A 22,148-nucleotide genomic window follows, 5' to 3' on the forward strand; every position below is an offset into this window, starting at 1 on the left:
TTCTTTTTATTTTTTTCACCCACATGCCAAATTTTTTATTGATCGGTGATTTTAGTCAGATTCGTTGATGGTCGTTCCCCGAAAAGTATGCAAAAATTTTGATAGTTAAGGATGGGTTATTTTGTAATCGTGACTACATTTTAGCCTTTATACTTCATAACATTGATAAATTGTCTAACAAAGTGAAAGATAACAGGCTTTCATATTTATATTATCTATAAAACAGGTGGCGCAGGCACAAAATTATCAGTAGGAAATTCACATTTTTTATTTTTTTTGTATTAAAAAGCTTTTAGTTTTTGTTTTTAGGTTTTTCTTGTCAGAAGATGACAAGGTTTTTAACAAAGAAACTGTGATGCGATGTGTATATTTAAATCTACAGACAATAAAATTGCAAAATACGCGACGGGCGCTTGATAAATATTTTTCAGAACGGTTGTTTCATCAGGGATTTTGAAATTTGCGATAACAATGGCCTTAATATATGCACGTGCTAATACCCTTTGTTGGAGTAGACTTAAACGAAGAGGCTCTTATCAGTCATTGGGTTAATACGGCAATTAATCATCGCCCACGTCTAAGCAAAGTGCATTCAACTGCAGTAACAACTGCAGTGATGTGTGCTGTGACAATCTTGTCTCTTTGTTGTCGCTGTCAAGCCTTAAAAATGCTGAATTTTCAGGTTTTTGGACGAGTTGTTTTTTTTTTTGGAATCTGAGAGTTCGGATTTAAGCGTTTTCCAGCTCATCAGACAAACTCGCAGTGCAGTTCAATTAGTTTAGCGCGATCGGACAGATCCGGTTTCGGATTAGCCAAGGTGAGAAATACTGCACACCCTCCGAATGGTTGCATCACTCCAATGTGCATATAGATATGCAATCCATTCGATTGCACACGTGCCGGATAGCAGGCTTTATAAAATTTATAATTATGAAATGCCATAATGAATGAAACATTTGCCTGAGTCATCTGTTCCTAGAACTGAAAGGAATGTCACTTGCTATTTACCAGTGGGCTGCAAATATTAGACATCATAACTGGATTGGCATTTGACAGTCGATATTATGCAAATTGCTGATCTAGATTCATTAGCGAGTGATCGTAAAAAGTCAGACACTGACCTTAGATTGCGTGAGGTTTACAATTAGCAGGCGAAGGCCCCAGCTAGAACTGCCTTCAACTTGTGTGAGAAACTACAATTATTCACCCAAGCTCAATTAAAATTAGAAGTGCAAATAAAACAACAAATAGTAAATACAAAAATTCTTGAAAATTTTCATAGATTTAAGTTTAACGGTTATGAATTGGTTTGTATCTTTGAAGGTAAGGTTTAATGCTAAGATAAATTTGGTTTGGAAATTTGGTGGAGCTTTTTTCCTTGGGGTTCATTTACTGGCTGTTTTGGTTTGTTTGTTTGCTTACAAGGTTCGTGAATTTGCTAAACGTCTCGGTTCAAGCTTTTACCAAAGTGGTTTTTGAATCAACTAAGGGACTGTCCACTTTTTTAATAATCTCAGTATAACATACACTGAGACAGATTTCAGCAAAATTAATAACCTTGCTTCTTAAAATATCGTTTATTGAAATTTAGAATTAAAATGAAATACTAACACAAATTCAAAATTTCCAAATTAATATAATCCTCGTTGGCCATTATAAACGCCTTGTGGGCATTCACTTGAATGGCTAGATCCACAATATTGGTATTGCTGAAATAGTCCATGGCAACGACATTGGCATTGTTACCCCAAGGACCTTTAAGCCACTGATTAACCTTGGGATTGAGCACCGCCGCCCGCTCCTTGGCCGTCTGCAGTTGGTGGGTGTTCAAGGTCTGCTCCATACTCCTCACCGCGGTGAATATCCAACCATCGTCGCGCACCGGCGAATCTGGCTTTTTGCTAAAAAGCAGACGCATATAGTCCAGTGTTTGCGAGATGTTCATGAAGCTGGTGCTGAAGCGTCGCCATGGCGGACAGATCATATTCGATTCTGCAAAATATACTCGGTTAAAGACTCATAAAAATAAAAAGTTTCTACACATTCGTTTGCTTAAAAGCAAGTCATTGTTCAATAAATATATCAATTTTCTTTTGGTTTGTTTTGAAATGAAATTATATCCTTTCCAATAGATCCAATATTTGTACAATTATACAAAATATTTAAAAGCCAATGTGAAAAAAAGGTAACTCGCAATATTGGCCAGTTTTAGTTTTCAGGATTAAATTGTTTAGACATATGGACTTTGGGGTCTGTTTTTAATCATTTCCTTAAATTTCATATTAATATGTTTGGTTCATCTTCTTATTATATTCATTAATTTGTTGTAAATTAAACTTCTGTTTTGATCTCCATTATTAACTAGCCGGCTTACCATTTTCGGGATAAGGCAATTCCTGTTTGGGGAACAGAATCACCAGATGTCTATTCTGCTGCAGTAGCTCCCGGAAATTGCGGTTAGCACAGTGCTCGTCCTGGGTGACATTGCGCCGATAGGCCACATCGCCCAGCTCCTGGCGAAGAAGTCGGAACAGTGAACTGTAGATCTCCGGGTGCTTGTAGAACCCGATCGGAAAACTACTGAAATCCAGCACTATCATCTCCCCAGATCGCTTGACAAACAAACGAACATCACGGAGTATGGCGACCAAAGGTGTTATAAGCATGTTCTCGTTGGCAACCCAAAAGTTGTCCGCATCATTTTCGGTATTCATGTTCTTGTAACTGGCAGAGAAAAGAAGAAATTATTATCTATAATCATATTCTAATCTAATACAGGAGATTAAAATAATATATATTCATTTCTTTACATTTTAAAATTAAGTAAGAAAGTAAGTTTAGATTTAAAAAGAAAGTTCCTAAAATCTCATTATAATATGGTCAAATTTCATAAACTCTTAATTTGAAGTGAATTTATGTTTTTTTGGTTAAGGAAGTACATATTTTCCAGGAAATCCATCTGTCTTAAACTCACCCAATGCTGAAATCCAGATAGCGGATGCCAAATACGAGCTGGGACCAAACATCGAATTGCTGAGCCACCAGATAGTCTCTGACCAGAATCGAATTGGTTTTGTTGGAGCTACCGACGAAGGCACCCGAGGCATGGGTGCCCGGCAGAAAGATGTTCTTCAGGGGCATCTGACTAACGTCCTTGATCTGGGATATCCAGTTGGGCTGTATCTTGAGACAGTCCACGGTGAGCAGCTCAGTGCCATTATAGCTGGCCACGAAGTGAGCCAGACACTTGCCCGTGGGATATCGGATTGCAGGCTGATCGCCGGCATCCTGTCGATTCCAGCCACCAGGAAAATGCAGCTTACCCAGCTTTATTGGCGTTATCATCTTGCCCGTTCTATTGGCAATCCCATCGATACGGAATTCGGGCTGAAAATTGGAGATTGTCGGATCCTGGCCGTAGATGCCAACCCACTGGGGCGGTCCATAGCAATTGGGACCCCAATTGACCTCCAAAAAGGTGTCCTGCAGGGTCTTGCCAGTCAGCGAAACGGTGAGAAAAACAGGGCAATTCGCTAAAAAGATTAAAATTAGAACTTAATGTAACGTACGTGAATGACCCATCTAAATTCAATTTAAACTTAATTGAATTTTCTTAATTAATTGTGTATTGTCTTAATTAATAGAGGTAAATAAAAATCAACTACTATTTCGCAAAATTGATTATGAATTTGAATACTTTTTTAAATAACAGTGTACATCAAATTTTTAGTGTACAATGTAATATATGCTTAATTGGTATTTTCAGTATCACTTTAACCGCAAATGTTCTAATAAATTAAATTTGTATATTGATTCTGTTTTCATTATTACAAAACAAAATTTTGTATCTGATTGATGGTATTTTACCTTCCAGGGAGCCAATTAGCATAATTGACTGTAGCAAAGGCACAACTAATATTTTCATTTTGATCATCTTTAAACTTGACACTCAATTAGAAATTACGTGCACTTTGAATGGATTTGGCGTGTTGTTCGCTCGGCAGCCAGTGCCGAATTGAGGATAGAGATACATTTCTCTGCGTTTGTATCTCGTTTTCCGACAATTGAGGCAAATGCCACAACCCACCTCCCCACACATACCCTAACCGCCTTCTCTTGAGCATTGTAATTGAGCGTTTTCGCATACCCAGCTTTGAGATCTTTGACCTGGAAGAGAGAAGTCCGAATTTCGGACTAAAACCATTTACTGTTCTAGATAATACAATTTATTATCGCAAAATTTATTTATTGAATTTTTTGATTTACAGATTGATACAGTTTCTAAAATTTTCAAAATATTTCAATTTGCAAGCGCAATTAGATAATATTTATTATTTTGTTTAGAAGTTGCACTCATCGTTTTAAAAAGTAGGAAAATTATACTGTGGGTTTCTATGTTTTTTCCCTATATATTTATTTTTTAAGTACATCCAAAAGTTGCTATTATAAATCTTCGAAAATTAAAATCGTTTTAGTTTTGCTTTTTATGAATTTGCATTGGGTCAGAAAAAATACCGGAAATATGCTTGTGTTTTTTGTTTATGTTCGTCGAACGCAGGCACGTTGACAACTGACCAAAGAGCAGTAGCGGTTGTGGTTGCCACCACATCCGCGGTACTGCATCTTAATGCATTGATTTGAATGGTGGTTATAGTACCACATCTCGTCATTGGGGTCCCGAATGCAACCATGCAGATAGCGAACTCCTTCGTCCTTGCCGCCCCAACAGTTCTGGGGTTCTATTTGTAAAAGAATTCAATATAAAGTTCAGTTACATTTTTAGCTATCCATGATTGGACTTACGAGGACGTCCCGGGCAACTTTGTGCGAAGGTGAGGGCCACATAGAGGACCAGGCAGGACAAAATCAGAATGAATTTCATTTTAAATGGATTCTTTTCAAGTGATCGATTTGAATTGATTTCCTATAACTTATGCGGCGCTTATATAAGGGCATAGCGGCAACACACATGGATAATCACTAAAAAAGTCGATCACACCCACGTGCCCAATCAAAAGCTCAAAAACAATTGAATTCATTCATATTCTTATATTCCTTTTTAATTTTAGTGGGCTCCATTAAATGGGTTGCACGTGCATTTTTATGCTCTATTCAATAACTCTAGGGTTTTTAAATATTTTGGGTCAAAGCTGTGTTCTACTTGGCTATTGTTGTTGAATGAACAACCAATTCGTTACAAAAGTGATACCCAGAAATTAAAACCTCTGAAAAGTAAACAAAATCAAAGCCACGATTTACATATATACACAGAAGTTTTATTATGCAGAAGTTTAACTAAGTTTAAGTTGGAAAGTAAAAAAAATAATAATTAGTAAAAACAATTAATTGTAAAAAATATTAGAGAGCAAGAGGTCTATGAAGTTAGTAAAAAATTATGAGGTAAAGCTCTGTGCAAAGTAGAAAACGATAATATGGTTTTTGAACTTGTATTTTTCCAATATGTATTTGTATAAATATACATATTTATATATCTATCTTTCACATGATAGATTAACTATACAATCTTCTCATTTATTTTTAAGTTTCAACGGCATTTGTTTTTACACTCCGTCTAAGTACAGTATTCGGGTACGACTTAAAAATGTTTTAAGTTTAAAGTTTTTAACTACCTTAACTTCCGGGGCAACGCAACCGAGCATTGCTAGCAGCCATTAAAAAAAACAGGTAGGCACAAATTCAATGTTAATATATATTTTTTGATTGCTTGGCGTTATACATTCATTCCTCTGAATAGAATTGTTGCATGATATAAATCTTTATAACACTTTGTTCTTTCAGGGCAGTGGTATACTTTCCCTAAATTATTATTTATAAGACAATTGATGATTTTTAGTAAGCTTACATCAATTGTTATAATTTGTTTCTGGTCATTATTTTATGCACCTTAACAGCTAGTCTGCTAAATTTATAGCAAATGTTAAAATAGGTTAGGGAAAATTGGTTGTAAAAATAAAAAAATACAACAATTTTTCTTCAAGGAATCGGGTTATTTTTTTTTATTTCAGTTTAATAAGAGTTGTAATTTCAGTTTAATAAAATGTTTAATCGTGTTGTGCAGTCAAATAATATTATTACTTTATGCTATGATTTAGTTTCGACCAGGACATGCCCGCTCACAGCTTTGTTGGGTGCAGTAGCGATTTTTGTTGCCGTAACACCCTTTGTAGCTCATCTTCAGGCATTTCCCAGTAGTCCTGTTGTAGTACCACATGCTGTTATTTGGCTGAGGAGTGCACTGCGGTCCTCCGCGAGCTTGCCTGGGAGCTCCTTCATCCTTACCGCCATTGCAGTTCTGGCCATTCGCTGTTGAAATTGAGTTTAATTTAACTCTGTTACTGTTAAAGGTTTCGAGGCTAAACTTACGAGGAAGTCCTTGGCAAGTCTGAGCCGAGATGAGGGACACACAAAGGATAAGGCAGGACAAAACCAAAAGAATTTTCATTTTCAATAGTTTCTTTTCAAATAATCGCTTTGAACTGATTTCTGAGTTCAAAGTTGGAGCTTAAATAGTAAAATCAGATATATAAACTGGTTCTGCGTGGGGACCATTTTATCCGCAGTATCGCTTTTCAATAAGAAAGAGACAATGGAATTTATATTAAAAGAATAATCAGATGCTTTTACGCACCTTTTGTTTTTGAGTTCCATTAGCAGTTACGTCAACAGTTCAGTTCACCTAAATAAACAGTTTAAGTGTTTTATATCCAGAGAGCAGGGTTATTAATTTTATAATATTTAACAGTTCGTTTTGTCGACGTTTTTTTTTGTAAAGATGGTTTTTTGTGCCATATGGAATAAAAAGTCAAAAAATCAAGTATATAGATAAATAAATTGAATCCGTTTCCTATATTGCTTTGTAAATACTAGTTCGTTTTAAATTTCAATCAAATTTCTTCTTTTAAGCTTAACGGGAAAAGAAATACCAGACTTTTGGCCAAAAAAATGAGCCAACTGGTCCACTGAGTTTCCATAAAACTACTTTCACCTTATTTTTATTGAGAAATTTTTATAAACTTACATAAAATGCTTTTATTTGGTTCTGAAACTTATTCAACTTATTATGTGCAAATTTTAGCAATTTACTCAATCGCACGATTGTGAGAATATGAAAATGCGCCTAAATTTCAAGTTCCAGAATTAAGAATAACTGAGAATCGTACTGTTGAAAAATACCGATAATTCGAATTTGATTTTATTAATTAGGAGTCAAAATTTAAATTTATTAAAATTGTAAGATTTTAATTGTAAATATATTGTTTAGTTTCGAGAATTACGGTCGTGGAGGGCATGCATTCTCACAGCTTTGCAAGGTGCAGTAGCGATTTTTGTTGCCGTAACACCCTTTGTAATTCAACTTCAGGCATATTCCAGCAGACTTGTTGTAGTACCACATGCTGTTATTTGGCTGTGGAGTGCAACGCCCTCCTGCGGAAGTTTGCCTTGAAGATCCTTCGTCCTTGCCGCCATCGCAGTTCTGACCATTTTCTGTTTGAAACAAATTGAAATCAACATTTAACTTAGTTTATGTTAAGGATTTCGGGCCTAAACTCACGAGGGAGTCCTCGGCAAGTCTGAGCCGAGACGAGGGCCACAAAGAGGATCAGGCAGGACAAAATCAAAAGAAATTTCATTTTTAATGGTTTATTTTCGAGTGACCGTCTAAAACTGATTTCTGGATGTAAGGTTGCGGTTCATATAGGGGGAAATCGGCTTTACTCCACGTATACGATTTCATGCGCATTGCCGATTGTCAATAAGAAATACACAATGCTATTTATTTTGAAAAGGAAAAGCAGATGCTTATGCACAATTTTGTGATATACAAAAGCTTCAACAGTTCTTTTCACTCAAATAAATATTTGTAGTGTTCTATAAGCAGAGACCATATCAGTTATGATTTTTTAGAAATTTAAACAATTTAACATGTTGAAGCAAGCCTTTTTACATTGAACTTCTTTTTTATTGTTGTAACTTTGTCGTAAAACTATTTTGTACAGCTAACGATCTTTTCGAATTTCAATTACATTTAATAGGATTTTATCAAGGTATTTGCATAGCTAAGGCTTAAATAATGATTTGGTTCGTCAAGAAGAAGCGGACTTAATGTTTAAATAAAAATTGAAAAAGTTGTTGATGATGTTACAAATTGCATTTGTGTAATTTTCGACTTGAACTTGAATATTTATTTTAAGGTTCTTAACAAGATGTTGTTGTTGTTATAAGATGTTCAGATGTTGTTATAATCATTTTGAAAAGCATTTTTTTTTAATTTAATATTTTTTCTGTCAGTTTATAATGTTTACAGAATCCATTTATCGTCTGCACTTTAATGTACAATCTCGGTTACTGCAATAGCGATTATTGTTGCCGCCACAGCCGCGATACCTCATCTTTTCACACTTTCTGGTCCTCGAACTCCAGTACCACATTTCGTTCATGGCAGTCAAGCCGCACCAGCGTGTATTACTGTTTCCTTCATCCTGATTGCCAGTGCATACCTGATTAACTATAATTTTTTCTTAGTCATCTTTCATTCACTCGATTACTTTATGCTTTGTCACTTACTAGGACGTCCTACGCAATTACTTTGTGCGTCAGTGCAGGCCAAATAGAGTGTCAGGCAAACCAAGATCAAAAGGCACTTCATTCTGAATCTGAACTGATCAATTGAGCAATTTAGTCGGATTATATAGGATTCGGTTCCGAAATGTTATTTACTATACAAGCCTGCTCTAGATTTTAAACAATGCCAAACTGTAAACAAAATCACATCTCCCAATAACTTTTTTAATCGCATTAAAATGGAGATGAAAAGCTGATTCGCTTTTGTGTTTTGTTTTATGTGTGTTATGTTCAAAAAGTACAAAAGTACAAATAAAATAACCTTATTGGCCTACTTTTAAGAACAGTTGTGTTTTGAAAGTAAGGTCTCATCTACGGCCTTGAGATTCTTCAACATTTATCAGTGAATTTAAAAACAATTTAAATATTTTCAGTCCTAGTATCGGATCTGCAAAATAAGTTGTAATTTACTTTGATATAGCTTTAAGATTCCCTTTTTTTTAGATAATTAGATTTTGCATTATAACCATATCATTTTAAGTTGGCATGTGGGTGTACTCAAGGGCAGATTTATATATCACAGTTAAATACTTTTTAACACCTAAAGTTTTAATATGTAGTACATGAACAGTACATTAAGTCTGGTAAATTTATGTTCTACGGAATAAATATATAATTGTTCTTAATTTTAGAAAACAATTTTTTGTTCAGTTAAAACCACATGTAGTTATATATAAAGCACTTGTAAGCTGAAATGAAATGTGAAAAATAAAACAAAGAGCTCAATTACAATAGAATTGAAGCAGGGCCCTTATAAAGACCCTGACAGCTGAGTTAAGACCTTATTTCCATATTGAAATTTACGGAACAACGTAACCCAAAATGCGGCGTTCCACACTGATTCTCATTACTGCTGTAATGGTCTTGTATGTTTTAGTGGTTGTGGCAGGATGCAAGGGAAAACCTGGTAAATACTCCAAGATTACTGAAAATAACTGAAAATATTTTTATTACGAACTTTATTTAGGGAGTCCAAAATGTGTAGGGCAACCGGATGGCGGTAATAATCGCAAAAGAAAGTGCAAAAAATCGGCCAATAACGATATGTGGAATTATAATCCGGTGACCAAAAACTGCACCAAAATTAATTACCTTGGATGCGGCGGTAATGACAATCGTTGGTGCACAAAAGTTTTATGTGAGGGCTGCCGATCAAGATGAAATAAATAAAATAAAATAATAAAACAATATTTCCATTTAATTATTTTTCTGGTTTATTTGATTGGTTTCCTTCTTCAAATATTAGTCGATTTCATCTTTTGAAAATGATAACCAGCTTACTTGAACAACGCTAACAAAAGCTAACAAGCTTGGAAATTGCATTACGTGTATGATTATCACTAAGTTTAAGTACAACAATTCTTAGGGCTAAACTTCAACCAGTTCTGTACAGGCTTAGCATAAATTACTAGTTTTAAATAGTTTATTTTTGTGCGATTTTTCTCGTTTATCTAAAAATTCTTTACAAACATTGCTATAATTATTTATTCGATTTGTTCACTTCGCTTCTGGTTAGCTATTTTCGCATTTGTTTTATTTATATTTTAATTGTTTTGTTTTTGTGCTGTTATATTCTTTGTTGTTTCTTCTTTTTTTTAACGGAATGCGGGCGGTATTAAGTTAAATATTTGATTTTCGTTGCACAGGTACGCAATGATATGTGAAGGCAGCAGTTAATCAATTTCATTCTTACTGATCTGAGGTAGGTATAAAACAATGTATAAAAAAAATAAAAAAATAAACACTGCGTGGGGCAATTGAAACAGTCTAGATTCCACACAAAAGTACAATCCTAAACGGGCCATAAGTTATCAAATAAATTACATAAACATTTACGATTATTAAGCATATCTATGTAAACTATGCTACTCATTATCAACCTATATTTATATATGTATAAAAAAAACATAAAAACAGTCTTGTGGTTGCATTTGTGTTTAGTTTCTCGTTAAGCAGATTTCATTTCTGTGATTATGATTGCAGAATGCGAATGAATAAATATGTGGCGTGCGAATGTGAATGTGAATACGAATACGAATAGGTGTACGTTTACGTTTACGAGTTGCAGTTCGAGTAGGACTATAAATAAATTCTGCTTAATTACTGGGTACTATGCGCATGTCTTTTTCTTGGTGTGTTCTAGGAATTGGAGTTATCTCTCCGCTATTGTGAGTGTATGTGTTTTGGGGGTGGTGTTATGCAATATTTACAGAGCGGCCCCACCTACAAACTATATATACAGGCCACTTATTTACAGTAGGGTGGGTCGAGTTCTATTTGGACCCCCAAAAAGCTTGGAAATCGTAGGGTTTGGAGTTCTGGAGTTATAAAATTTGTATGGCCTTGGAGTTTTTTATGTCTCATTTTCTTGTAACGAAATTAAGTGTTAAAAAAAATCAAATCCTATTAATTATTAGAAAATAAATCAAATCTAACTGATAAAATTGTTTAACTCAATGGTGCTTAGATCTAATGATCTTAGTTTTTTACAATGACTGAGCCACTTGATTTGAAAATCATCTTATAAATTGTATGATGAACAGGGTATCTGAGTTGAATATTTACTAGCTTTAACTAATTTAATAAAGGACACCAAGGTAAAGGTTTTTAAACAAAAAAGTGAATGTTTTTTAAGATAGAAGCCTAACGTATCTACACATTACCCCTACGATTTTGGTTGCTTTTTTGGATCCACCCCAATTTACAGGGTATTTGGTGAGTCTAGTTGGCCTGCTGGGTGAGCAGGTTGACCAGCTCGGTGCGCTCCATGTTGTTGAGCGTGTGCATATCGACGCCCAGGGCGGCGGCCACCGCCTCGATGTCCAGGCCAAAGGCGGTGAGGAGTTCCAGGAAGCGCATCTCCTCGCCGGTCATGGGATTCGTGAGCGTGGGACAGGAGTGGTTGCACTGCGGCCAACTGCAGCGCTCGAGGAGTCGCAAACCGCACTTTTCCGGCACTCTTGGAACTCGGGGGCGTTTTTTGGTCTTGGTGCCGGCGGAGGCGTTGTTCGAGGCGCGTGTCTTCTGGGGTTCCCCCGTCTCCTGAAGGACTCCAGCTGTTCCTGGCTGCTCCTGTTGCATTTGCTTCTCCTGCTGATGCTGCTGAGCCTTGCGACGTCGCTTGCGTTGCTCCTGTTTTTGCTCCGGTGTCAATTGCTGACGACGTCGCTGTTTTCTCAGCTCCCGATTATCATTGCCATTATTCGACTTGGGGCTGTTGTTCTTCTTGTTCCTATTTTCCTGCGCTCCATTGGCCTTCTTGTGCTGCTGCTGCTGCTGTCGACGGCGTTGTTTTCGCTTTTGCCGCTGCTCCTGCCGCAATCTTTTCCGCTCCTCGCGCTCCTCTTTGCTAAGATGATTGTGTTTTCGCTGCTGCTCCTGACCGCCCGTTTGGGCCACATTATTGAGCTTCTGGCGCTGCTGCCGTTGACGATGCCGCTGGTGTCTTTGGTTATTGGCATGTGGCAGCTGGGACACCGCCGTCGATGGTTCCGTGGATCGCTTCAGCTTGTCATGCCGTTTACGGCGCGTCGAGTGCTCCCAGCAGCGCAAAGCCGAGGGCAGGGATATATCATCGATTTTGATATTGACCCAATCCCTTTTTGACAGGACCGCATGTCCAATGCAACTGGGCGCAAACACTGCGCTCACATTGTCTAGCGAAGATCGGAGAGCACCACCCATCTCGTGGATGTAGTTCCATTGCTGTGGCGTCACCGGTGCCCCAACATTATCCGCTCGCATTTGGGCTTCATCAAAAAGCCATTGAAAAACAAATAGAGGAGCTGTTGATGAAGGAAAGCGTGTTAATAAATTTTATAAAATCAATAATGTCAAGTTAACTCACTTTTCAATGTGGGATATAGCCTGTAGCCGAAGTAGCACCTCCAGGGCTCCGTGGGATGCGCTTTGGTGCACTCCTCGGGCAGCAAACCCTGCCACAGCTTCCAGCCCTGACGCACTGCCTCGCTGGAGCCGACGGCCGCCGGCGTGTAGGGCTCCCTGTCCAGGAACCAACCCGAATCACTCACACCTCGCACAGTGACCTGCAGTTTCTTTTCGTTGACCAGGAAATCCCGAATGCGATCCAAATTGAGCATTACACCCAGACCACCGGCGGAGGAGCCCACAAGGAGCAATTCTCCACCCGGCACTCGTCCCAGTCCCACGGGAATCAGTTCAGCGATCACCTGGCGCAGGATCAGAGCCCCCATGAATCTCCAACTGTTCTCCGGATCGCGGGTATCCGGTTCCGTTCGCGTTCCCGACCACGAGTCACTGCTGCAGTACGGGATGAGCACGTGGTTGGCATTGTGCCAGTACGGATTCTCCTCGGGATGCGGAGATAGGATGCCTCCAACTGTAAAATATAAATTATACAACAATTTAGTAATCGTTTTTTAAAGGTGGAGCTAAAAATATTTATAATCCAAATTTTGAAATGGAAGGGGAATATATTTATTTTAAATTTATTTTATTTAAGTTAAATATGGGTAATTTAATTATTTAATTTAAAATTTTGAGATAGTAAAATTATTTTCGACAATAGGCAGATAAGGATTTTAACAAATGCTTGTAGTTAGTTAGTTAAAAGGAAAGTTAAAGTTAGTACATTAGTTTAGTACTGGACTCACCATCTCTCGTTTCGGGCCACTGTGAGGAGGTCATGAGGTGGCGCAGTCGCATCCACCTGGCGCGACATGACCTCAGATCGAAGCAGTGCCAGCCGCCCTCGAGGAAGACGATCCACTTCTTGGAGCTGGGCTGCTTGCGCAGGTAGTAGCCGGCATGGGTGCCATCGTTGCAGGTGATGCTCGAGTTGGCCAAGATGGCCCGTTTGAGGGAGCGACTGTGATCGCCGGATCCGCTGGCCGAGTGCATCACCATGTAGTTGCGCTGGATCATGTTCATGCTGGTCTCCCGCAGCGGATCCTTGTCCTGCAGATTGGAGGCAGCATCCTGGCTACTGCTGCTGCTGCTGCTGCCACTCGCAGTTGGCAGCTGACTAAATGTGGCCAAGAGCAGCACAATCGTTAACAGCGGCGTTACTGTCTGTGAAAGAGAGAAAAAGGAGTGTTGTTTTAATCATTTATTCGAGTTAACAATAATAACAGAGATGCTGCTGCTGCTGCTCTCTCTCTCTTGGGCCAAAAACTCTCGTGACCAGTTGGTTGGCTGTTATGTTTTTGGCGGAAAAACTTGCTTTGATCAAAATGCGAGCAAGAAGCTTTGCGATAAGATCAAAGAAATTTTTGCCGCTTGCCGTTTCGTTGTGTTATTTTTCCCCCCCTCTTTACCTTTACCTTTCCCTTCGTTTTTGTTTGTTGTTGCTGTTGTGTTTTTTTTTTTTTTTTACATAGAGAGAAGTATTTAGTCAAACATGGCAAGAAATTGTTGTTAATCATACGCCCCGTGGGCCAGTCAAACAAATTTCAATTTCACATTGTCATGGTCGCTGACGCGTGGTAATCAGCAGTTCTTGGCTTTGAACTTAAGGTCGCTTTGTTGTTTTCGTTGTTGTTGTTATGTCTTTTCGTTTTTTACACACATCAATCAAATGAGCTATCCGGCGATTTGTTTTGTTGTTTCGCTGATTCTCCATTTTTTTTTTCTTTTTTGTTTAGCTTTTTTCCAGCAATTTGTAAATAAGACAATACAACAACAACAAAAAAACACATTTGCCGACAACATCGGCAACGATTTTAGTGTCTCAGTGTGTCAGTCTGTCAATTCTGTCTACGGTCTTGCCTCCGCATAAATAACCATTCAGAAATCGTAAAGAAATCTTCAATCAATGTTTATACAGGCCTTTGAAGTTAGCCGACTTCTGCCGCCGTCGCCGCCGCCAGCAACGACAATTTGCAGACAGAAATGCAAATGACACAAACACGAAACGAAAACACTCTGGCAATTATATTGGCCAAAGGCCTACAAAGTATAATTTTGCCTAACGGTAGCCAGCCAGCCAACCATATATATATATATATATATATTTGTATATATATATATGCGTCGATATCCAGTGACTTGGCTATTTATAAACTACACAATCCGGTTCCCCGAAATCGAATGAAATATATGCATAATGCACGAATCCGTAATCTGAATTCAGATAAATTAGTTTTAACAAAATCATTGACAAATACCTTAGTTGATAACATTTCAATAATAGTGAATCGATTTTATTTGACTAAGATTTGTGGAAGCTTGATTTATGAAAGCTATAAATTTATTTCGTTGAAGTTTTATTATAGTTTTAATGTATATTTGAATAAACAAATAAATAAAAGTGCATAACATATTTAATTTAATCATTTCTAGATTCGTATAAAAGAAAGGAATTATAAAGTAATTATAATTTTTATTATAAAACAGGTTCCCATTTATTAAATACATTGTGTAAGGGGAAAACCAGGCTGTAACAACCATTTAATTTTTTATAAAATAACAGACTTAGTAATAAAGATAGGTGAATGAAATATAATAAATATTATTCATTAAAAAGATGATAATAGATAACTTAATCCTTTAAATAAAAAACCGGGCTGTAAGACATCTATATTTTAAAAATTGCCATGTAATAATTTTGTTAATATGAAAATATATATATATTTCTTTAAAATTGTCTAGTAAATATTTTGTTTTATGCCCTATGCCTTTTCTACCAACATATTTCGCTCCACTCTTCTAGTTCTCACCCCATCCCCCCTTTTTCTGTCCGCTCTGCACGTCTTTTACAACAGGTTTAGATACTTTGTGGCCCGTCTTAGCCGCTCGTCGTCTGATGTTTGCCGCCAAACAACGAAATTGACAAGAGCTCGCTCCTCAACATTAGATGAGTAGTTTCCATTGTTGATTAGTTCAACTGCGCCAACGACTGCGGCCACAATGAACCTCCAAAAAAAATACAAGTAAAATAAATATAAATAAAAAGATTTCACGTGTGCGTGCGCGGATTTACGTTTGAGTAAACACCGATACATATACAGATACAGATACAGAAACAGATACACCGAGAGATACGGGTGAGCGTACGTTGCACTTGTTGTGTTTACCTGTTGAGAAAAAACGGCAGCGCCGCCGAATAAAAGACAGAAAAAACAAAAACAGAGGCGGCGTGGCCAAAGGAAAAATGTTCACAAGCGCCGCTTAATTACCCTATATAGAGTCTTAAGTTGCGCTATTAATTGCGGGCAGTGCTTATTAATATTTTGCCTTATTTTTCCCGACTCACCCCCCCACCCATAAAAGTGGCGATGCCGACAAAGGAGCGCTACTCTGTTCGATTCGAATCGATTCGAATGTCTGGGGGCTGGATGGCAGCCAACTACTTGTCGCGCCGATTATATTGTCAGTTTTTATTAATTGCTGCAAATACTCGGTCGCGTTTGCGACGCGGTGGCGCTAAGCGTTCTTTATTTTTTCATTTATTAAAAAATCGAGTATACGCCCCGTTGTGACTGGAATTGATTTGATTCCATTTGATTCGATTGCATTGGCAATTGACTGCAACCGTGCGCCCGTCTAAGTGTTTTAATCGAATTGCAATTTGCATAAGGTTAGGGATTGCATGCAATTATATTTGCTGAAATTTGATTTAGTTTTAAAATGGCTAAGCCGTCAATACATGTCTGTGAACTGTTACATTTTAATTATCACTATAAGTTTCGTAACATTTGTCTAAGCTAAAAGTATTTGTTTTTTGTAATGGAGTTAATTTTTAAAAAGAGGTTTTGATAATAAATAAATTTTAAATCGATTAGCTAATTTCTTTTTTTGTTTACAAGTTTAAAAAAAGTTTAATTCTAATCTGGTAAATACCATGTATTTTTAAAGTTATTTTGTTTCCCATAAGTTTGTAAATATTCTATGCTCCTTAAACTTTGCCAACTTAAAATCTTTGCAAGCCAATATTTATGGGTTAAGTAATTAAAAATATTATATTAATCATTCTATAACTGAAAGTCGAAATAACTATATTTATTTATGGCAGCTAGTGATTCTTGTTGTAGAAGTTTTACTGTGGGTATATTGAGTTATCTTAGCACAAAATATAACGACCTTGTCCAAATCAAAGGGAGGCCGTCGTTGCTTGGTTCTTAAAGGTGAAGGAAGCTCCACTCCAATGTTGTTGTTGTTCTTGGCGCACTTGCAGCGTCGACAACAAAAACACACACCAGCAATAACAACAACTACAAACGGACGAGCGCGTTCTCAGTCACTCGCAGCTTATCGCAATACGCTTAAGTAAACAGCGGTCTGGGGCATAAATAAACTTCCGTTGCCGTTCTCATGGCACTTGTTATTCTTGTTGTTGCTGCTATTGTAATTGTTGTTGTTGTTGTTGTTGTGTTTGTTGTTATTGTTGTTCCTGCTGCCAGTTTGTTTGATTTGCGTTTCTCCATCTCTTTCCCAGCCCAATATCGCTATCTCTGTCCCGGTTTCTCTGTTGTTTGCCGGCTTCAATGGTTTCAGTTTGCGCGCGTAACCAGAATCGTTATGAAAGAGAGCGCGCTCTTAACAAAAAACAATACGATTAAAAAATAGCATATAAATACTCCAAAAAATATACATGATTGTAAAAATAGCCGAAAGAACAAAAGCAATATTTAGCAGTATTATTTCGTGGAAGTATTTTTCGATAAAGACGCTTTAGGTATATGCTAAATATTATATTGACTCTAAAAACGTAATTCCCCAAAACAAAATATGCATTTATATTTCGGAGGAATGTTTAAACAGCTTTTTTAAATTATGTATTTAATAACAATAAATTAGTTTGAGCAATTTAATTTATAATTTCTTTATGATTTAAGTATATTATATTATCTCAAATTTTTAAATATTTTTTTGCAATATATGTGCACTAAATATCTTTCTGTACCCAATTTTCAGCAGTAACTTGCAAACTTTCCCACTTTTGCCCGCCTAATCCCTGACAGCTGGCAAAGATTGATTTGTTTTCCGGTTCTGACCTGAATTGCACTGGTCTGTAGCAGAGTTTTAGAATACTTAAAGCCATGGCCTAGGCGCGCATAATTGCAGTTCCCGAAACCTGAACGATCCGCCTTATGGTCTCGGTTTTCTGCCTGTCGGGCATAAAAATACACCTGTTTGCGGCAATTTAATACTTTTTATGGCAGGGAAATAACGCGGTGGCTGCTGTTGCTGCTGTTGTTGTTGCGTTGCTGCTGCGTTGCTACTGCATTGCTGGCATGGCAAAGGCGCAGGTAATTCGGAAGCAGCCTCAAATGAAGCCGCAGGCCAGCGAGCGGGAATGGGAATGGGTATGGGTATGAGTATGGGTATGGGAATGGAGCGGAGAGCGGCAACAACAAAAGCGAAGCCGCCGAAACGTGTAGCCAGTGCCAACAGCAAGCAGCAGCGTTATTAGACCGGCCTGATCTGAGTATCGGAGTATCTGTGTCTCTGCCGTATCTGCATCTGTATTTGTAGTTGTATCTCTGTATTTTCGTATCTGTATCTTTGTGAATGTGCGCACGTCTGCCAAGCGGTCACCGTGTTGTTGCTGTTGTTGCTGCGGCTGCTGCCCGCTGATCGCTTTTTACTCCGAGCGCGCTAAACCCGTGCCGTTTTCGGCTTTGTACTTTGCCGCCCGTGGACTCGTGTATTTTTGCGGCATGTTGCAAAGCAGATCGAAGCTGGCCAAGTAACACACAGAGAAAAATGAAATCATCTTCACCATGATCCTCAAATTTGATTAGGATTTTGGTACTTATTTGTGCTTAAACTATTAAATGTTGATGAACAAAATCATAGGAATTATATTGATTTAAAAGTGCCTAGTAGAAAATTAATATTTCATTTTTGATTACCATTTGTCTGCCTTTTCTCGTTCAGCCAAATATATGAGAAAATTACATTTTGCAACAAAATTGTTGTTGCTTTTATAAAACTTAAATTCAATAGAATTAATTACAATGCAAGGATGAAGGAAAACTTGAAAGTTTTAATTTCCGTTTTTAAATTAGATTAACTCTGTGACTTTACAATATTCATATACCCCTACCCGTAATTCAATTCTACATTGACATTGTAATGCTTTGGAAACGATATTTTTCTATATGGATTGCTCTTCTTTTTATTGTCAGAATTTTGTGCTCAAACTTAAAACTTATTTAACAGCTATTAGAAGTTTAGTCCCTTAAAATGAGTAACCCCTTAGTTTATCTTGAATTACTAAGAAAATTGTTTTCTGTGCTGTTCGGGCCAACTACAAAAAGCCAAGGCATCGTCGTCGTCGCCGCACTCATTGATCTTAACTTTGAAAACAGTAGCTACTACGACTGTGGAGTGGAGTGGATGTGGATGTGGATGTGGCTGTAGATGTGGATGTGGCCGAAGCAGTATGGCTATGGGGATATGGGATCTCGAGACTTCAAGCGAAGTGGGGCGCACGAAGGCGGCCTGCACTTTGTTGTTGCTGCTGCTGCTGCCTCTACTGCTGCTGCTGATGAGGGTTTTTGGTTAGCTACACTTAAAGTCCCATTCCCATTCCCATTCCCCGCTCATTTCTGTCGGCCTTTTTGTTTTCGCTCCCCTTGCCGCCGTCGCCGCCGCTTATTTTTCTTATGCTGTTTTTGTTTTCCGCCTTTTTGTGATGCGACTGGCTTTTTGCGCACGCAGGCAAATTTAATCTCGTTTTTTATGCCCTTGCAAAGGATTTTCAAATTGATTTCGACCGACTATGCTAATGTCGTAAATAAAGCTGTAGAGAGGATTTTGGTTTCGGTTTTCGGTTCTCGGTTCGCGGCCGAGTTCTCACAATTTGGCCAGCGGCTTAGGTCGGAAGCTATTAATTTTAATTGACGTGCTACTGTATTTTTTCGGTCTTCTGCTTAAGCGGCAACTTTTGATATCCCCCTTTGGGTATTTTTTAATATTTCGCCGTGGCTTCATATTTCATTTGTGGGGCTACCGTATTGCGGCGTTGAAAACTCACCTGCTGGGTCTTAATCCATTTATTTGTAGCTTCTCCGGCTTTAGCTGCCATTTTAGCGATTTGTTCGGCTGCCATTTTCGATTCGATTACACATAGATATTTATATTTAAATATATTTAAATTAAAAATAGATTTTTGTTGTTTGTTTTCTTTTCCTTTTTTTTTTGTTCAGCACAGTTCTGAGCACTTTTTGGGGCGCTGCATTGTATGCGATCGGTATTGATTTTTGTTTTGGCACTTATCAACTTGCTGTGATTTTGATTTTACTTCGGGCGGGGGATTTTTTTTGTGCTGTCGTTTAACTGTGAAGTAATGTATTTGATTCGTTTCGATTTGTATTTTTTTTTCTAGTTGGTGATAGGTGATAGCACTGCGATGTTTCGTTATCTGCGGCACGGCACACGCGCTTAAAACGTCCGCTCACGTTGAATGCTCGCCACGGAATGAAATTTTACCTTGCGCTGGGCTGTTTGATGCCGAAGTTGCTGCTACCGCCGCTGTCGCAGTCGCTGCCGCTGCCTCAGTCGACGTTGCTCTCTCACGTGTTTACCGCTCACTCTCCGCATATAACTCTCTCATTCACTCTCTCTCAGCGGCGATGGCGGCATTTGTACGCCTGCGTTTTTGTTTAGAATACGCAAAATAATAACAAAACTAATAATAAACTGCAGGGCAATGCAATTTGAGAGAATCGCGGGCAGCGCTGCGACTGCAACGTCGACTGAGGCAGCGACTGCGGCAGCGGCAGCGACTGCAGCTACTTGTTAATAACCGTATTAAGGTTTCCTTTGATCTGCTTAATCGAAAGCCGAAATGAATTTTGCTTCTGGTCTTCCCGCCCAAGTTCGTTGCCTAAGTCTTTTGTTTTTTTTTCCTCCTCTCCTTTCCACCTCTCATTTTTTTTTCGGTTAATGCTAATTTAGTGTAATTGCAATTATATTGCAAACTCTCATAATTCGCTCATCGCATATATGTTTTTATTGTTGAGTTTTATTTTTTTGGCTGGGCTCATTTTGTGTTTTATGGCTTTTGGGCATTTCGTGGAAACGGAGCAATTTTTGATATGGCCCTGAACATTCGGATGTTCAGCGGCTTAAAGACATAAAATCTCAATAAAGTAGCCAGCGACTTTTATCTAATTGTAAATCTAAAGGCAAATTCCCCGTTTTTAAGCGACCCTTTGCCGACACGCTTTTCTATATACGAAACTCAATTAATGACAGATCATTAAAAATTCTTTTTTTCGGGGCCTTTTGATTTTTGCCGTTTGGCCCCGAAATCGAAATACTTTTACGATTTTTCCCCCAGCCCGTTGCCATAAAATTGATTCGCTTTTGCAAAAATTTTATCACTGACCAAATTGATTTTAGCTGTTCGCTGCCGCAGCAGCGCTGCTCCAATAGAAATTGTAGGCCTAAAGGAAGAAGGCAAAAAGTAAAGAAGAAAAATGTCTGAAAAAATGATGTCCAACTGGCTCGGCGGCGGCGGCAGCGTCGGCAAACTTAAAAGTGGCAAATAGAAAGGAGCCGACCTGGTCGACCAGTCCGATTCAGTGCAATATTTATGCATTAAGTACACGCAATTATTATGCGACAACGACGACAACGGCGGCAGCATCTCAGGAGATTATTGATGCTCGCATTGCTCATACGCAGCGTGGCCACTGGCCACTGGACACTAGGCGCTTGTGCCGTTCGGGCAATTAAAACGCCGCCAGCACGCGATGAATGCCATAAACATTTGACGCGCAATCAGCAGCAGCAGCAGCAGCAGCAGTAGTTGCTGTTGCAGTTGCAGTTGCAACTCCTTCGGCTCTTTAGCAATTACAGCAGCACAAATTCAAAGACGCTCCATCGGCATAATGATGATATTGCCATCGGGATGATGATCTGGCTGTGATGAGTGCTACTTTTACTGCACCGTAAAATATTTAGGTCCTATGTACATTTTCAATGTACATTTTCAATATCAAGGAAAGATACTTTGTCTTTGTAAGTCTTCAAAGTAAGCCATTTCCAATTATTCAAATGTACTTTAATATAATTATTATCATAACAATAATATTATGTTGTGTCAGTAGAGTTAATTGTACACTTTATGCTTAAAAATAATACTATAACTTGCTTTGCCAAAAAATGCAATAACATACTCATCATAATAATAATGCTGTGAAAACAAAAAATGATATTTTTACTACACTGAAGAACTGCTGACCAAAAATGTATTTTTAAAATATTTTTCCAAGTTTAAAATGGGAAAAATATATAATAATAATGTGTATGTAGTGCAAAATTAAATTTTGATAAAACCGAATCTTACTCTCTAAATAAAAGAGAAAAACATCTAGAGATTTTTGAGCTAAAATTATAGTGAATGAGAGTGCCCCAGATTTTATTGCGGTGTGGGGCCAGGAAAACAGATCACGGGCGGACGGACATGGACATTCATTTCGCTTAAGCGCACTAACCGGGTAAACTGGTCGGTGTCTTTGATCCTGGCATTCTATTGTTCCGTTTCAAAGGCCACTATTATGTAAACAATC

General features: G+C 38.0%; 6 protein-coding genes across 6 annotated transcripts; 1 reads left to right on the forward strand and 5 right to left on the reverse strand.

Moving 5' to 3' along the window:
• Positions 1-1,558: 1,558 nt before the first annotated feature.
• On the reverse strand, positions 1,559-3,998 carry LOC108145687. The gene is made up of 4 exons (XM_017271243.2): positions 3,868-3,998; positions 2,975-3,533; positions 2,375-2,724; positions 1,559-1,992 (listed from the first exon to the last, which is right to left on the reverse strand). Exons 1-4 carry the CDS (start codon positions 3,932-3,934, stop codon positions 1,607-1,609), a joined length of 1,362 nt encoding a protein of 453 aa, XP_017126732.1. The 5' UTR covers positions 3,935-3,998; the 3' UTR covers positions 1,559-1,606.
• Positions 3,999-4,539: 541 nt separating this feature from the next.
• LOC108145811 (protease inhibitor 3-like) lies at positions 4,540-4,882 on the reverse strand. Its single transcript, XM_017271401.1, has 2 exons — positions 4,804-4,882; positions 4,540-4,739 (listed from the first exon to the last, which is right to left on the reverse strand). Exons 1-2 carry the CDS (start codon positions 4,880-4,882, stop codon positions 4,540-4,542), a joined length of 279 nt encoding a protein of 92 aa, XP_017126890.1.
• A 1,170-nt stretch (positions 4,883-6,052) lies between these two features.
• Positions 6,053-6,472, reverse strand: LOC108145792 (major allergen Ani s 1). The gene is made up of 2 exons (XM_017271362.1): positions 6,385-6,472; positions 6,053-6,324 (listed from the first exon to the last, which is right to left on the reverse strand). The coding sequence occupies exons 1-2, from the start codon at positions 6,461-6,463 to the stop codon at positions 6,110-6,112; spliced, it is 294 nt and encodes a 97-aa protein (XP_017126851.1). The 5' UTR covers positions 6,464-6,472; the 3' UTR covers positions 6,053-6,109.
• Positions 6,473-8,333: 1,861 nt separating this feature from the next.
• LOC108145641 (PI-actitoxin-Axm2b-like) lies at positions 8,334-8,668 on the reverse strand. The gene is made up of 2 exons (XM_017271177.2): positions 8,587-8,668; positions 8,334-8,527 (listed from the first exon to the last, which is right to left on the reverse strand). Exons 1-2 carry the CDS (start codon positions 8,666-8,668, stop codon positions 8,334-8,336), a joined length of 276 nt encoding a protein of 91 aa, XP_017126666.2.
• Positions 8,669-9,466: 798 nt separating this feature from the next.
• On the forward strand, positions 9,467-9,855 carry LOC108146576 (kunitz-type serine protease inhibitor homolog beta-bungarotoxin B5-B chain). Its single transcript, XM_017272597.2, has 2 exons — positions 9,467-9,550; positions 9,611-9,855. Exons 1-2 carry the CDS (start codon positions 9,502-9,504, stop codon positions 9,802-9,804), a joined length of 243 nt encoding a protein of 80 aa, XP_017128086.2. The 5' UTR covers positions 9,467-9,501; the 3' UTR covers positions 9,805-9,855.
• Positions 9,856-9,866: 11 nt separating this feature from the next.
• LOC108146918 (palmitoleoyl-protein carboxylesterase NOTUM) lies at positions 9,867-20,036 on the reverse strand. Its single transcript, XM_017273162.2, has 4 exons — positions 19,607-20,036; positions 13,278-13,695; positions 12,491-13,003; positions 9,867-12,428 (listed from the first exon to the last, which is right to left on the reverse strand). Exons 1-4 carry the CDS (start codon positions 19,679-19,681, stop codon positions 11,365-11,367), a joined length of 2,070 nt encoding a protein of 689 aa, XP_017128651.1. The 5' UTR covers positions 19,682-20,036; the 3' UTR covers positions 9,867-11,364.
• Between the last annotated feature and the right edge of the window lie 2,112 nt (positions 20,037-22,148).

The sequence above is a fragment of the Drosophila elegans genome, unplaced genomic scaffold (genome assembly GCF_018152505.1).
Source record: "Drosophila elegans isolate 14027-0461.03 unplaced genomic scaffold, ASM1815250v1 contig_208, whole genome shotgun sequence".
NCBI classification, from domain to species: domain Eukaryota; kingdom Metazoa; phylum Arthropoda; class Insecta; order Diptera; family Drosophilidae; genus Drosophila; species Drosophila elegans.